The 17070-nt window shown below is 41.9% G+C and overlaps 2 protein-coding genes across 8 annotated transcripts in view; one reads left to right on the forward strand and one right to left on the reverse strand.

The window, feature by feature from the left end:
• Positions 1–687: 687 nt before the first annotated feature.
• tacc1 (transforming, acidic coiled-coil containing protein 1) overlaps positions 688–17070 on the forward strand; it is a 29296-nt gene continuing 12913 nt past the window's right edge. Inside the window, exon 1 of one of the 4 annotated variants that reach the window (XM_046384360.1) lies at positions 688–861. Coding sequence is in view for 3 of the 4 variants with exons in the window: in XM_046384357.1 (XP_046240313.1) it covers positions 16844–17010 (167 nt within the window). In the remaining variant the exon portion in view is untranslated. Of the gene's footprint in view, positions 862–5175; positions 5713–16476; positions 17011–17070 lie in introns of those variants that run through there. The other 3 variants (XM_046384359.1, XM_046384357.1, XM_046384358.1) reach the window with 3 other exon arrangements.
• aggf1 (angiogenic factor with G patch and FHA domains 1) lies at positions 6146–12521 on the reverse strand. 4 transcript variants are annotated; one of them, XM_046384364.1, is made up of 17 exons: positions 12407–12521; positions 12260–12321; positions 11917–12110; positions 11338–11437; positions 11052–11242; positions 10665–10796; positions 10337–10537; positions 8962–9415; positions 8659–8767; positions 8286–8337; positions 8085–8186; positions 7827–7992; positions 7582–7661; positions 7359–7486; positions 7172–7271; positions 6819–7068; positions 6146–6635 (listed from the first exon to the last, which is right to left on the reverse strand). In XM_046384364.1, exons 3-17 carry the CDS (start codon positions 12100–12102, stop codon positions 6610–6612), a joined length of 2277 nt encoding a protein of 758 aa, XP_046240320.1. In that variant the 5' UTR covers positions 12103–12110; positions 12260–12321; positions 12407–12521; the 3' UTR covers positions 6146–6609. The 4 variants fall into 4 exon arrangements, with proteins under 4 accessions (XP_046240320.1, XP_046240324.1, XP_046240323.1 ...); XM_046384368.1 differs by lacking the exon at positions 8962–9415 and adding an exon at positions 10064–10133; XM_046384367.1 differs by having other exon boundaries at positions 6146–7068.

Below are 17070 nucleotides of genomic sequence, written 5' to 3' on the forward strand. Positions count from 1 at the left end.
AGCTTACTTATTTACAGGTCACAGCTGTTAACATGCATAATGTGATCATAATTCTTATGATATTCTTATGATCTTATGTGACATTAATAAAGTCTTGATAACAATCATAAATCATAATTTATTTGTTAGATTTTTAATTTTGAATCAAAATTTGCCAAGCAACTAAGTCACTCAACTCAAGTAACTGTAGTGGAGTACACATATTTGCCTTTTTATTGTAGTGCAGTAGAAGTCAGCAGAAAGTGGTAGCAAATGGGAATACTCAAATAAACTTCTTTTGCATCAGAATTGTACATAAATATAGTACTTTAGTAAATGTACATATAACAGTGGGGGTGTTAATATAGATCTGAAGATCTTATTGTGAAGCTGTGATATTAGTTTATAATTAGTTAATTTACATGATACAACTATGTCTTGTCATGCTGCATGTAGTCTCTGCAGTCTTTTGCTTGATGCTCATTACAGCATAAGAAAAACAATAATGCACAGTATTAGACAAGAGTAGAAATAAGCTCAAATTATAATAAAGCATCTGAAAATGTCTTTACTTGTATCTCACACAGTGTAAAATGTGACTAAAGCTAAACACATCGCTGCAAACTGCTGCGTCTTTAAAACCCACTCTGTTCTTGGCTCTTTGCCCAGAAAGTTCATTTCCCATTTCCCATCCAGCCACATGGACTAAGCTCCGCCACGCAGAAAGAACAAGTATTTTCACTCAGACAGCGGCACCTCCAGCGGCAGTCTGAGCACAGGCTCCCTTAAGGACGACCACGGACTTTGACATCCAGCGCGTTGTGAAGCACACAAACCTCCCAGCAGATCAGTCGCAGCCCGTCACTCCTCAGAGAGGCCGAGGTATGATTTACACTCAGAAACTGAAAGTCTTACAGCCAGACTGCCTGTCGGGTTCCCCATTAGATCACTGTGTGCTTTGAGTACCACATGTTTGTTTTAGTAATCTGTGTGTTTTCTGGTATGGACCTGCTGGCCTTCGGACAGCATGTCAGATGACTCGCTGAATGTGCTGTGTCTGGTTTAAAAAGTCCTGCTGCCATGTGGGAGCTATTGTCTTTCGCATGAACACAAAGCCTCTTTTCATGAATGTATAATTCCCGTCACTAGTTGACCAAGCACTTTGTGGTGGCTGTGATGTGGGGTGGCTGTTCACAGGCAGGTTACTGAAAATTGACCCACGTGAGATGTGTGCGCTTGAGGGAGAATTAGTCAGATAGATAAGAAAAGATTTTGGCAAGAACAATAAGGTTCCGACTGAAAGTTTGATTTGTTCAAGTTCTCACAGCAGGCAGCAGTAACCAGGCTATATAAACAGGATGCTCGTCTACACACACACACACACACACACACTGCTAGATGCTCTGGTTGAATTAATAGGCTGGGGCACCTGCATCACCATCAGTGCTAATATTTTTCTATAAACTGACCGGTCTGTTATTGTGGATAACTTGCCAATTGGAGGCTGCACCATGTGAGCTGCTGAGGTTTCAAGAGGATTTTCTGGGAAGATGAGGTCACAGGGAGGCACACCCAGAGACTCGGAGCAGGAAAGGCCGAGAGTTGACAACGTTTAGCAGAGGCTCTTTATGAGTCACTTGCCGGGAGGAAGCCTTAGTTTGAATTTCCATTCAGCTGTGGTATATCTGTGGTATTTATACTTAGGCACATTGCATGACATACATGGGAAGGGGCCATTTCCTCCTCACATACACAAACAGAAGCCTTATGACAGCTTTAATAGGGTTACGTAATGTGCTTTATTTTTACACAGATTTCTTTTTTGCAAATTGTGCAATCCACAACATGTTTTAAAAGAAGCTTGTTTCATTCAGTACAAAATACATTCATGGTGGAATGTGCTTGGAATGAGGATCATTTCCTCTCAGCCAAAAAGATCAAGCTGGACGACCTGTGAACTTTTGGGAGCATTTAAACCCCCCCACTTCCTGACCTCTCCTCCTCTCACATGAGCCTTCACTTCCAACAAGTGTTTCTCTGTGCTGGAATCTCTTTTGCCGGCCTCTCAAGGATCCCAAACAAGTTTTAAAATGCAGCGATCTGTTGCCTGTGCGCTCTCTTCTGATTTATAGAGGCTTGGTCACCGGTGTGGACGGACGTGGCTGGGAGGGTTGACTGAGCCGGAAGTGAAGTAGGCGGGGGATGGGGGGTTGGGGTGAGTCAACACAGGACCTTTTCTCAGACTTGTGTCACTTCTGCTCTCGTGCCTCTGAATGGAATCACAGCCGCAGACTGAGATTGCGATAACACAAAGTGCCAGACACAGACAGACTAAAATGAATGAGTTGACTGAGTCATTTTCTGCTTTTGTCTGGATGAAGTGCAATTGAAACAGACCTCAGAAAACATTACTTATGCTTTTTATAATTATGACTGTTTTTTATCAGGTTTCAGTGTTGCATCAACAGAGGCGAGTAAAGGAACACACAGGCATCAAAGGTTTCTGGGTAATTTGGAATGTCATTCACCCAGATGTTTTTTCTTACATTACTTAAGTATTTCCCGCCACATCTCCTAAACCGTGCACCACATTTGTGCAACCCACTCAACTGTGGCAAAACATATTTAGTGGAGTGGACAACAAGAAGAAAACCCCTACTGTATATAGACAAAGGTATTGGGACACCTGACTTTAATGACATCACATTCTAAATACACAGACAGCTTTGCAGCTGTAACAGCTTCCACTCTTCTGGGAAGACTTTCCACAGGATTTTGGAGTGTTTCTGTGGGAATTTTTGCCCATTCATGCAACGATCTCCGTTCCTGTTCATCCCAAATGTGTTTGATGGGGTTGAGGTCAGGACTCTGTGTGGGCCAGTCAAGTTCTTCCACATGAACCCATCCAGCCATGTCTTTATGGACTTTGCTTTGTGCACTGGGGCACAGTCATGCTGGAATAGAAAAGGGCCTTCACCAAACTGCTGCCACAAAGTTGGAAGCATAGCATTGTCCAAAATGTCTTGGTATGCTGAAGCATTAAGATTTCCCTTCACTGGAAGTAAGGGGCCAAGCCCAACCCCTGAAAAACAGCCCCGACCCAATACTTTTGTCTGTATAGTATATCTCTCTGTAGAGCTATTGTATTCATTTTGTGGTTGTTTGTGTGTGCACTTTTTTTAACACAAAGACTTTATTCTGCTATACGGCTGTTTGACTCGCTCTGACAAACATATTGTGACAGGCATTTCAAAGTACAACAAGCTGCGGTCAGCTCGGAGGAAAGCAATACACCAGAAAAGCTCCAAATGCATGCAACTTCATTTCAGGTCTTTTTAAATAGTGAAACCATCACAATATTTTACCTCACTGAGATGTATTTCTGAGGTATATTTTCCAAAATTACAGACTCCAGTGAGCACTGCTGGCAGCGCAGCGCAGCTTGGTCCTTTACCATGATGGAAAGCCTGTGTAGGGAAACCATGAATGATGGTGATGATGATGAAAGAGTTGCTCCCTTACTATTACTGTGTGGTCTCTGACACACAGCAGGGAAAGGCTACAGCGCACAGACGCTGGTAGTGTTCACAATCTACCAGCTGATGGCAGGCTTCACCTGATGAAAGATCAGGATAACCTGCTTGTCAGGAAAACTTTTCCTCCCCACCCTCCACAGGAGGGCTTTCAACTCACTTCACCCTAACCCCATACTTCTTCACCACAGGCAGAGTAAATATACAGTAACTGCAAAGTTGATCCAACCAGGAATCCTTGCCAACAGGAACAATTTCCTGTGTCGCTCTGTGGTGCATCGTGGGAGTAGGAGTCTGTTACTGAACGAGCTCCTGTAGCTGAGAGGGTGAGAGGGAAAGTCCAGTATAGTCCTTACTTTGGACAACATCCTTCTCTCAGACACCACCGTCAGAGAGTCCATTTCCTCTCCCACAACATGGCTGGCCTTCTTAATGATTTTATTGAGTCTGTTAGTGTCCCTCACCCTCAGGCAGCTGCCCCAGCAGGCAACAGCGTATGTGATGGCACTGGACACCATTGACTCATAGAACATCCTCAGCATCGTCCTGCAGATGTTGAAGGACCTCAGCCGCCTCAGAAAATAGAGGCGGCTCTTGCCCTTTCTGTGAACAGTGTCCACGTTCTTGCACCTCTAAGATTTAAGTAGGAAATTGTGTGGCGTGACATCCATTCATCTCAGAGGTGGAAAAAATAACAGGAGTGACTTTAACTTACTATAAATCCTAAAAACACCTCTCAATATGGTTTGGAAAATGACCAGAGTTCAGTCAGCACAAAAAGGCAGAATATTACTCCCAGTATCACTGCCTGTCTTGAGAGATAACTCATCAGTGTGCAAACATAATCTGAATACCTGAAACACTCAGTTATCTGCAGATGAGACCTTCCTTTCTTCTTTGTCTGGTCTTCTTTAAAAATGCAGCACCCGTCAGTGTTTTTTCTTTTACAAGTCTGTGAGATTGTGTGTGCGTATGTGATGTGAGGCGTGATATGAAAAAGGGGAATACCTTTGCGTGCTCCTTGACCTTTGACCAGTGTGCAGCTCCAAGCGGTGGGAAACAAGGTGCCACTTTGAGAGTCAGACGTTGCAAGTTTTAGAGAAGGTATAAAACTTCCATTGTTAACTTTCTAAACTGTAATCACACCAATTAGGTCTGATATCTGAACTGCTTCTTTGCTTCCACGGCAAAATCTTTCACCTCCTCCTCCACCTATTTTAATTTTCTTGAATCCTAATTGTTATTTTTGTGCATATAAGATGTCAAATTATATTTTTTTTGCTGTCCAGGCTGATGCCAGTCTAGAACGATCAGAGGGATTGTGAGCATGGTTTCTTGTCTGTCACATAACCCAGATTCTGTTTGAGCTCCAAGCTAAACAGAACTTGTTTCCACTTGCATGTTCAGGGTTAGTCACATTTTGTCACTGAGAAACAAGGTGTATTCTCTATGCAAGATTAATATACGTTATGCTCTGCTTATGTTGCACAGATTTCACAACCTGTGTACACTCCAGTGTTCAATTGAACAGTTGGAAAAACACACTTCAACGAGGCCATCAAAACATCAGCGATTCAGTTACTGGTGTATTACTGGTTACCAGGCAACAGGGTGTAAACAGCCCTCAAATCAGCTGATTTTGCCCTGAAGAACTTAGAATCACTTCACATTTATCATTATTTTCATCTTTAAAAAAGCCTGCACTTGAAAGAACAGTGGCCCAGTGTTCCTCTGAATGGGTGAACAGTGTCAGGAACTGGTCAAGCCAGATCTCTTGAAAGCCCCGCAGCCATATCTTCACAAGGGAACGAATTCCCTCCTCATCTTATGACTCACAACATCTTTTTACGGCTGAGACTTTCTACCCAACACAACCAGGACAAAAGCAGATCCCTCCCAGTTTTATTACACTACAGTATTAGATTGTTTACCTTCCAGTATGAGCAGTTAAGTTGAGGGAGGAGATTTGAGGAGGGAGGAGCCACCTGTCAGGAGAGAAGCACAAACCTGACAGCAGATCACTGCCGCTGCCAACTGAGGAATCTCACAGGAGTGCGGGAGAATAATGTCCACGAGCTAAGGGAAACACACTGGTGTCTGTCCATCGACTGCAGAGAGACAAGATCAAAATGGGTGGCAATATAAGTCAGAAGAAGGCCGGCAGACAAGCCAGCTCAAGGAGTCATACAAACAGTGTCACGTGAGTCAGATCACTCACCTGTTATTTTACACTACATTATATAAAATCTACTGGCACTTTGTCTTAATTTATTTACTGAAAACTTAGGTTGCTTACAGCTGAGCCAGAGATAAATGAGGTGTTTTAGGTTTCCCACATTATGGTCTCATATCTGTAAAATTGTATGCAGTTAGAATAGTATCATTAATAACTATACATATATTTAGTATGTACTATGTAACGTTCTTGGCCTCTGTTCGAACGTAGACTTGCACGCACATGCAAATATTCACACACCCTGAAAATGAAGCCACAGATAAAGACCGCACACAGATGGACTGTTGAACGTGTTTGCTCACTGGCCTTACAGTATGTGTATGTGCGTGTATGTGTGACCATGAGCTTTGAGCAAATACACCAGTGACAATAAAATAATTTATACAGAACCAAAAGGTTGAGCTTGCTCGAAATTCAATGTGCAACATTGTTTTATTTTGTTATTTTTTTTTTAAAAAAAAGGAGTCGGAACAGTATTACACAAAGCAGTTATGACTGGTTTAACATGATCATTTACAGGGTTTGTCTGAACAGATACAAAATTGTCTCATCATAACATGATCTCACTGTGAGAAATAATGCTTCACTGTGTTAGCGTTGGCTTGAGGTGATTTAAACGTGCCACTGTGTCTTCTGGGAAACACAGTGGCAGCTCTGCCCTCCTCTGTGGGCCGGACTACAGACACACTGGACCGTGAAGCACACACTCGTTCTTTCTGGGACTGTAAACATTTCACACAGTTCACCTTTGTGGAAACAAACACATTCTACAGCCACAGCTAGAGTCTTTTTAACGCACAGCACAGGATACCAATTGATTGGTAGCGTTTGTATACACCTGTGATCACAATCTGCTTCTTTTCAGCCATCTTTCCTCATGATGAATGCTGAGTAAATCAAAATAGAGGAAAATAACATCATTTTTATGCTTTTAACATTTTATGCACACCATAATTTACAAGTGAGTACATTTCCTCAGAAAGTACGGAGGCTGTCTTTGCTCATATGCATTAAAAATCCCAGCTTTTGAATCCACAATCCACTTTCATTAATTCCTTAACTTCATTAACCTTGGCCGTCTGTATCAAACCCAGCTTGTGTGTTTGTCGTCTCGGTCTCTTCTGCTCTGACCCAGGATTTGGGTGATTTGTTCTTCTGTGTTTTGGGTGACAACATGTCAGGCTGGCACGAATCAGCAAATCTCTCACGCGCTTTCTCCCAGTTCTTCTGGGACTTTGATTTAGTCATAGAGACATCGTCTAAAGACATGGCAGCACGGGCGCCCAAGCCTGACTGGGACTTTCTGATTTTCAGTTCAATCTGCAGAGAAAGAAATGAGGAAGGAATGAATTCATTTTGTTGCTTCACACTGTATTTTAGTCAAAATAGAATCTGAAAACAGGACATCACCAGACAGTCTTACCGGGTCTTTCATTCCAGTTCCCTCTTTACCCAGTCCCTCTCCTTTCTTCCAGCCCATCTTTTCCAGCATTTTCCTTCCTTTATTGACTTCACTGATCTCCCTTTAAGAAGACAAATAAGATATAAAACACAATTATCACTCCATCCATCGTTGTTCTTATTCAGCATTCAAAAGACAACATACTTACTCATGAACAGATGCAGGAGCATCATCTCGCTGGAAAACACCCTCGCTGCCCACCGTCTGCCGTCGGGATTCTGCTCTGTCCTTGTATCTGGGGTTCTTCAGGGCTTTGGCCTCCTCATATTCGCTGCTCTGTTTTCAGAAAAGCACAGAAATGAGTGGCTGCATAAAGAGAAGAAGAGGGTTTAGAATTTAAACTGGTCGTTACTAGTCCCGGTACCACTCACCTGCAAGCCATATTTGGCCTTCATCTGCTTCAGCTCCTTTTGTCTCAGTGCTTCTTTATCCTCTTTGGTGAGAGCAGGGCCTTTAAGAAATACAGTAAAGTTAATCTTTCACTCTAAAATCATGTCTTCTAACATGATAAGGTTTAAAAAAAATCTCACATAGAGCCGTTGTTTGATGAATAGTTTAAAATAAAAGAAAAAGCACATCAGCCTTTTCAAACATGTTCAGGGGTCACATGCTTCACCTGTCTTGTCCTCTCGCCTGTGCTTGCTGAGGTGAGCCATCACTTGACCAGGCTCACAGCCATCACAGGTATCAGTCCCTGAGTGGATATGGAAGGACAGCACAGTCTCTCCCATCTTCACCTCATCGCCGTGCATCAGTGCATGTGGCTCACACTTTGTCTTGGGCTGCAGAGGAATGATGAGTCAATGATGAGTCATTGCTGAGTTGAGGTTTTATCATTTCATTTTGAGGCAACGAACTCAAAGAAAATAGTGACCTGTAGGATCCTGTTGCCATTAATGACTGTTCCGTTCTGGCTTCCCTGATCCACCAGCATGTAGCTCTGCTGCATCTGGTCAAAGTACACCTCAGCATGGAACTGAAACCAAACACAGTTCACAGAAAAGTCACATAATCCTGCAGAAGACAAATGAATTATGTTGATTCCTGGAGAAAAATCAAAAATGGCGAGGGGTACCTTGCTGACCCCCATTTCAGGTATGCGGATTGCATGGTCCATATCTTTCTCTCTGCAACAGAACAACAGCAAGCCATCTTCAAGGGATTTTTATGACTTTTATGGCTTATGGAGTTTAATTGGTTTCTCATATTTTCCTACAATGAGACAATATTTTTATTCTCACAAGGTGGTTTATTTCTTGGGTCTTACAAAACCAGATCTTCGTCTTTGTGGCTGCTGCTGCAGCTTCAGCACCAACATTTCACACCATGGCAAAACTTTCTAAAACAATGTGTGTGCACTCACTTTTGCTTCGGAGGAAAGCATCAAAACACTTTTTCAAAATGTAAAACTCCTCTTGCTGCATTACAAGGAAGGAAACAGCACCAACCTGCCAAAGGTGGCTGGAGAGTCGGCTGTGATGATGAACAGAGTGCCCACCTGCAGCACGGGAGATCTGACCACCGTCACTCTGACACAGGGCGGCCAGAAGTCTTTGACTGTAAGAAAAAAAAAAAAACGCTGAAACGGGAACATGACGGCCTCAGAAAGCTACAGAACTAATCACAGCTGATGATTACTACCATTAAATGATGTTGCACAAATTTACCCGAGTATTAACTGTGAAGATGTGAGCCCTGAACAGAATGTGAATTCAGTTTATTTATCTACGTATTTATTTATTTTCTCTCACCTTCCTGACTCTGAGTCTCCATTTCTGACTCTGGGCTTTCCACAGAGGGGGAGCTACATGACGAAGAGAGTGAGGGTGTGGACTCCCACTCTTCTTTCTCTGATTCTGTGATCTCACCCTCTTCTGGTTCGCTGTTCCCCTCTGAGACATCGCCCCGATCTGGGCTCTTTTTCTCCTTCTTCTTCTTCTTCTGTTTTTTTGACTTGGATTTCTTTGCTTTCTTCTTTGATCTACCCCTATCATCACCATGTGAGCCGTTTTTCTGTTTCTTCCTCTTTGACGAAGATTTGTCATTCTCCTCCCGATGTTTAGAGGAGTCTTTTCTACGTGGATCCACATCTGGACTGCGAGATTTTCGCTTCAGTTTTCGTGATTCTGTGGTCCTATTCGTCGTCTGCTGTTTGAACCAGTCACTTTCTTCTTGTTCCAACTTTACCTCATCTAATATGAGTTCCTGCCATCAGACAGTCAATACTGAGATTACCACCTCTGGTAATAAAACTGACAGCAGGGCAAGTTGGCTTTGTAGATCCCATGTTCTATGCCATTTCTGTCACTGTCTCTGTACATGGTTTCAGTCTTCAAAGACAATTCACTATAGACCTCGACCAAATTAAAGGACTACCAGGGAAAACTTCAGTAATCTCAATATTACTTTGCACGCAGATTTATAAGCGCAGGGGACCAAATCGTTGAATAATTTGTTGTCCATAACCTTGTATCTAATGCCCAAGTCAAACACACAAGCAACTATTTAATATGCTGCAATATGAAATGACCCGAATGTTTTATCATTCAAATTCCAACTATTTCCTACTTGGGCCTTACTTTCATCATTACATTGATTATGTTGAAATTTCATCAGCTGAAATTTCGTGTAGACCCAGAAACACTGTGAGTCATCACATCACATTCAGATATTTTTTAAAACGTTGTTTGTGTAATTAATAGAACCTGCTTCTTCCATTTGAACCGCGTTTGGTTTGAACCAGGATTTTTCTCCTGTCATGATGGCAAAACTATTGAAAGTAAGGCCCCAGTTAAAAAAATACCTCGGAATTATTCTTTAGATTTGCTTTGCATGTTGCTATTTAAAGCATACCTCTGTGGGAAGCCGTATTCCAGTAAGAAGAAATCTTCATATTAGCCAATGAGTTAGTCACCTCTTGCACCTAGGTCAGAGGATAATCTTTCAGTCATCTAGCCTCACATTTATACAAAAAGAAAAAAAAAAAGCATTTGAAGACTGAGACCAATCGAGTCAGGAGTATCTGAAACCGTTTTTAAAGAGGAGCTACAAAGTCAAAAGCCAGCTGTCAGCCACCAAGTACAAAATGAATCCAGGTCACGCATCAAAGATTCAGGTGTTACATACCTTATCATCCTGCTGTGTGGCTTTCTTGAAACCTTTCTTTAACTTTCTGCCCTTCTTTTCACCAGCACACTGGTCTTGGTAGGGCTCTGCAGCAGTTTGTGCAGTTGGCACCTCAACTCTAGAATGAAACTGGTATCGTCCGCTCTCTGCGTCGTAGTAGTAATAAATGCCTGAGTTGGCATCATAGTACAACTGACTGGCCTGAGGAAAAGGAAAAACATGAGATCAAAACACATGTGCGTGATGTCTGTTAAATACAAGACTAAATTATGGCTAAATTAATTCTGCTACAGACAGATTAATTTTGCTGAAAGGGTGTCTAACAAACCGAATCATAGTAGAAGCCTGTGCTGTGGTCATAGTACATCCCCGTTGTCTCATCAAACACAAACCCAGTCTGTGTCATAGCTTCTTCAGCAGTGGCCCTCAACATATCAGCTATGGATCCTCCATCACCCTCCTGAAACACACAGTCCCTTTTATTAGCCAGAATGTAAATTCAAATTTTTAAATTCCCACTTAACCATTCACATCAACATCTCCTTCTGTAAGTAAGTAGGAAGTAGGAAAATAACAGATAAGCTGAACCATCAATTCTAAATTAGAATAATCTTTGAGTTTGCAACATTTGAACTTAAAAGACTAAAGTTTTGAATTATTTTTACTTAAAGTAACTAAGTGATAGCTAACTTTAAAACAAAAACAAAAAACAAACCTCTGTTGTGGTTGCACCACTGCTGTCAGGCTGCCCTGACACTTGAGCAGCTGCTGCTTCATTTGATGTTGAAACCTCTGTTGTTTCGCTGCCATCAGCTGCATCCACTGCTGCTACTGAGTTCAGGCCTTCCTGAGTGTCTGAAGCCTCTGGGTTCTGAGAGTAGCCTCCATAGTAGTAGTTGTAATAGTCTGGAAAAGGAATGTTGAAACAGTTTGTTTGTTTTCTGGCTAACTGAAAGGATCATCCAATTTAATTAATGTACCGCTATACATAAATAACACACCGGTTTCTGTCCATACATATTCCTCAGTCTGAGTTTCACTGTCAACTCTGTCTTTGTCCTTCTTCTTCCGTTCATGAATCTCTGCGCTCAGCTTGTCAACCTGAAACAATACACAATAAATTCATTTGGACAGCATTCTTAAAACACCCACTTCGATAACATGATTATAGGACTGTAATGATTCACAAATTCAGACTACTTGATTCAGGGTTTTCTGCAGTGTTTTGTTGCAAATGTGGATTGCTGTGCCTGAAATTTAGACCTTCCCAACTAACATTATAAAAAATGAACAGTGTGGTTGTATACCAAGCATACTGGAAATGAAAATTGCTTTCCAGTTGGAGGGAGCTAAATCTCTCGGCATGCTGGTCATATGTCCACTAATAATTATGCTAATTTCTTAAACGTGTAAGACACAATGAAAATAAAATTTGGACAGACCTAATTTAATTTTTAGCTTCCTACATACACACACAACAGAGTTCTTCAGCGTATTTGTTGACAGACAGTGAGAACAGATAGTTAAACAAAGATACTGGGATTAAAGTAACACTTATTTAAGTGTGTGCGCGCTCTGACCTGTTTCCTCAGGTCTTCGTTGTAGCTCTCTGTGCTCTTCTGCAGCCTTTCGGACTGGTTTAGTTGTTTCTGTAACTTGGCTAGCTCGGCTCTGCACTCGTGAAGCTCCCGCTTCAGTGACTCTACCTTCAGACGGAGTTCAGCCTCTTCAGACTCTGTGTCATTTTCTCCACCTTCGTTCTTCATTAGCGCAACTTGATAGAGAAACAGTAATATCAAAGTAACTATAAATTGTTCAACTGCTTAATAAGCACTAACGTTAGCTAAAGAGGTCAACATAAGATAACCTAACATTAACGTTTACTAGTAAACATTAGCTTTGTCAATACGGTGCGCTTATTACCGTTTGCTTCGTTTTCGTTTGTTTGGTAGTGGATCTCCTGTCAGCGCGGCACATGAACCGACCTGAAAGTTGAAAAAGGACATTTTATAACCATCCTGTATTTCCGACACAGTCGAGTACATGTTTTGATGATAATTAGACAGTTACAGTTATAACCGTGGTAACGTTTACTGTCCACCCTGTTCGCAACCGCCATTTACTAAGAGCTAACTACGTCACAACGGAAGTACTTCTTCTTCGGGTTTGGCGGACTTCATTTCACTCTGTAAATCTTAGGCATCTCGAGGAATTTTACTGCCATCCATCGACGGACTGTTTTCTTTTTCCCAGTAAAAAGCAGTGTATTACCTCCATTTTCTTTTATCTTTTAACTTCACTTTTCTTTAAATTATCTTATCTTCAGTTCACTTCATTTCCCTCCTACAATGTGTTCCTGACGTTAGCATATTTTTACTACGCAGTCAGGTAAGTATCCTAAAACAATATGTGGTGTTCCATCTGCTGTCACTTTTCTCAGTGGTCCACTCCTCTGCTTACATTGTTGGAGGGTGCAGTAATCTTTCTCCAGCTGACACTGGAGAACAGATAACTTCGAACTTTTAATACATGCTGACTTGCTAATTAGCTTGATTTTACTTTAATTTAATTTGTTATTTTTTTTTTATTTTAAATGTTCTGGGTGCCAAATGTCTCAGTGAGAAGAATTTATTTGAATTCGTTCAGTAAAATAACTGCTAAATATAAATTAAAGAGGGTAACCAGCTAGGCAAACTAGAAACACCAGGGTCCCCGAAAGGTTCAAACTCAATAGGGACAAATGGTTTGTGTTCATTTAATTGAAACGTGCAGTGCCTGCGTGTCATTATGTACTTTCACCGCTAGATGTCAGTGTAACACACTGATACTGCTCTTCGGTAGATCCAAGTGAAATAGATGGAGATTACGTGACCTATGAGTACTTTTTTTCCCCGAAAGAGTACTCTTCTCTGGTAGGATGTGGTCATTACTAAAAATCAAAGTTTTTTTGGCAGTAGTTCTGGATGCTAGCTGATTAATGCTCATCTCCCACTGCTTAGTTTGCCTCAATTGTAGTTGTCAGTATTTGTTGTTTGAGGGGTAAGATTTTTGTTTCCCTCACAGATGTGATAACGCAAAAGTCAGAAATACTGTATGTTAACATGGCCTAATTGTTGTGTACATCATCTCTGTCACTGGCCTTTGCTCCACTTGTCCTTCCTCCTCCTCTGTTCCTCAAAAACACACATAACTACTCTTCTGGCCACATTTTCCTTCACTTCCTTCCTCACTGTGTGTCTACACACAGTCTCTAGTGGAAGGGCTGTAATTGTGGCCTCTCTGTTGTCCTTTAAAAATGAAAAGCACTCTATTTATGGCAAATGTGTTTTTAAAGTATTGTACTGTAGACGGTGTGAATACATCCTGTGCTCATGTCTAAATTGTTTCTCTGCGGGCACTTGAAATGTGACGTTACAGCTTTGTCGGTGAAATATTCTTGCTTGATCATAATCCTGACATTAACATAGATATGTCATTAGTCAAGACAGGTAGAATTTAAGTTAAGCAAAAAAAACTTTACAATAGGTTAAGAAAGCCAGCATTTTCATTCCAGTTTTAGTGACTCTCTGTTTTCTCAAAATGCCTTATGGGTTCCTCCCACTGGGTTTGAAATCTGAGCTCTTTCAAATTTTGTTTGGATTTTGGTGGAGCGTCGAACTCCTTGGCAGGAGCTCTGGTATTGGTGGTCGGGCTGCCTGTAAGAATGGGGTGGTCTTTTATCTGGAGGCACACACAGCTGCCTGCAGCTATCTACTGATGTTTATTGATGCCATTTTTAGACTACAAAGCGGGCATGAATGTGTCGTCTGTGAGTTCAACTGGTTTGTTTTTAAAGGAATAGAAAAGATGGCGCAGTTGAGTTCAGTTTTCTGTAGTTTGGCAATAGTCATGATTTTATGTTAGGGATGGTAATAGGAACCCTTTGTTATGTAACCTACTTATCCCTGGCTACTTTGAGTCTTTACTGGCCTCTCACCACTGGTGCAGGGAGCCATTTAGAATAAACAGAGAATCCATGGAAACAGAGAGTTTGAGGCACTTTCCACTTACACACATCATTTTATTGTGAAAAAATAACCCTAGCAGATGCAGAAAACAATCTACCATCACACCTTCCTCCTAAGCTCTCTTGTTTATCTTTGGCTATTAATCAAATATGATATACGTGTTGATCAAGGATTATTGACAAGGACTGGTGTCCAGCATGTGTGGGAAGAGTCAGTGATGTTTTGCTCTAACCATTCAGAACCACTGAGGGTCTCCATTGTGATTTAGTGGCTTTAAAAAAAACAGAAAAGCCTGGTGCTTTTGAGAGCAAACATTTTACAGACGAGAAAAAGATACAAACCCCAGAATAAAGGCATAAATTAATCCTCTTGCTCTGGTGATAATCTCCTCACACTATGCCTTGACTACTACTTTGACGGTGATCAATACAAGCAGCGATCCTCCTCCTCCTCCTCATCTTCACCCCAACCTCAAGCTCTCCCAGACCCAGACGGTAAATGAGTGGGCAGAGGACAAACTCCACCCTTTCTGGTCCAATATGGAAACTCTGAGCCTGACTGAAGCACATGTGTCTGTGCTCCTCCAGTGGAATTTGGGAGGAGTTTAGCTGCTTTGTGGCCGAGTCAAACCCTGGAGCAGTTCCTGGATGGGGAGTACAGTATTAGAAAACAATACACACAGGATAAATATATGCAAAAATATCAGATGTCACCATACTTTGAAAAGTAACCAAGTTGCCGCTGCAAACGCTGTTGCAGATGGGGCTCATTAGCTGTTTATGAGAAATTCATCTTGTGAGTGCTGTGCCTCATTTTAGCCTAAGGTTTGTCTTTGTTGTCATTTCTGTGACTGTTTTCCTTCACGTGATAAATACATTTTTTGATTGTTTTTCTAGCACACCTGTCAATTAAAATATATCTTCTTATCTTAATGCAGTATTTGCTTGTCTATCTGAATAATGAAACAGATAATGGTGGCCATTGTGACTTCCTCCTCTAATGTGATTCCAGTGTAACGGAGATGGAGGGAACAAAATCTCCACCAACATCTGGGTTCTTGTGGCTGACACTGATATCATTATCTGCTTATTTGAAAAAAAATAGTCATAAATAGTAATAGTATTACTATTTGTTGTTAATATAAACAGGTAACATAAACAATCAGTCTATTTTATTTTTGACTGTACACATTGAGTGTGGTATTTTGTCAGTGCTCTCTGGTTGTTGAACAGGACACTCTTTCTAAATTACCTCCAAACTAGTTTGGTATTTGTGTATGGCAGCTTCTTGTTACTCATCAGCCGACACACATGCCAATAGAGTATATCTGCTAAGATCAGCTGTTATATTGGCCTAGTGATTTAATAGTCAAACTTTGAACAGAGGACTGGACAGACACATTTGTCCAGGCAATGCAATGACTGCCTCTATGAAAAGCAACTGTATTAGTGTTTCTGATTGTGATTACCTTAGCTGGGGAGTAGTCGATACTAGTGGATGGCTTTGGCTTTTTTGGCAGCATGAGTTAATTTAACATTGAGGTATTACAGGCGCACATCGTGAGTGATATCATGCTTTATTTGCTTTAGCGACATTCAACAATATGTACCAGTGTCAGATTTTAGAATAGTTTTTTGTTGTTGTTGTTGTTGTTTTTTTGTTTTTTTTAACCATCCACTAGTGAGTGCACTGAAGTGGTTGAAATGTTAGCTCTGACAAATTGAATCCAGCCAGGTGTATCTCCTGGGGCCACCCAACAGAACTGGTTCCCCTGGTCATGCATGCCTGTCACTGGATGGGAGAAACAGTTAACTGTTAAACAACCTGGGGGGAGAAAAGGAGGCTTAAAGATTCAGTCCCACATTCCTAACCTCTCTCTAGGCTATAAAATGTGGAGCCCCAACAGTTTGGCTCCTCCTCCTCCTGTGTTTGTTTTCTGACTCCCTCCCTTCTGCTTGAGCAGCTTGACAGGGACGTACCATTCTCCAACCACAGGGCAGCTCATTCAGTTGAGTAAAGGGAAGCTGTTTCATTTTTCTGGTGTAAAGCTTCCTGCTTCCCCTGCTGTGTTTCTCATCAGTGGATTGGCCTGAGGTGGAGGGGAACGGTTTGAGGTGTGGGTGGGGGTTTAGATGAGAAGAGAGTGAGAGCTTGAGCATTTTGAAACCCAGCTGATCAGAGCTGTGGTATTCTGCCACAGAGGCAGAGGGAGCGTGACTGGAAAAAAGAAAAGAGAAGATCGACAAAACAGCTGAAATCTTTGCGGTGCTAGGAGTGAGAATATACAAATAGGGGAGCCGTAAAGAAATGTCTCCTTCCTTTCATGAGAAACTGGGGACTCGTGTGAAGAGAGAGGCTCTGTGGAAAGATGTGAGCGCTGTCGGCAGGGTGGAAATCTGAGGAAGAAACGCACAGAAAAGGACTTGTCAGGCTCTGGAAACCAGCCCAGTGAATCCTTGAGTAGACAGAGGGTTGAAGAAGCCCCGCGGAAAGCGCAGGGATGTCTTGGTTGTCACCTGTGTCATGGGCCAAATGGACGTGGACGGCGGTGCGAGGGGGAGAGGGAGATGAAGAGGGGCTGGAGGCCAGTGAAGAGAGGGAGCAACTTGGAGAGAGGGGAGAGGAAGAGGAGGAGGAGGAGGAGGAGGAGAGATCTCAAGGCTGCAGGCAAGTGTTGTTGGAGCCCCGAGACTACTAAACCTGTGATTCACACTGTTTGGACTGGAG

This window comes from Scatophagus argus, chromosome 3, assembly GCF_020382885.2.
Source record: "Scatophagus argus isolate fScaArg1 chromosome 3, fScaArg1.pri, whole genome shotgun sequence".
Lineage (NCBI taxonomy): Eukaryota > Metazoa > Chordata > Actinopteri > Scatophagidae > Scatophagus > Scatophagus argus.

What these genes read in the sequence shown, in the direction of transcription:
- aggf1 (XM_046384364.1), bottom strand. Translation starts at nt 12,102, where the DNA reads ATGAAGAACGAAGGTGGAGAAAATGACACAGAGTCTGAAGAGGCTGAA. An exon ending in TCTCCAGCCACCTTTGGCAG is followed by an intron (nt 8,338 to 8,658) that starts GTTGGTGCTGTT and finishes GTTCTGTTGCAG; the next exon opens with AGAGAAAGATATGGACCATG. An exon ending in CAGGCGAGAGGACAAGACAG is followed by an intron (nt 7,662 to 7,826) that starts GTGAAGCATGTG and finishes TATTTCTTAAAG; the next exon opens with GCCCTGCTCTCACCAAAGAG.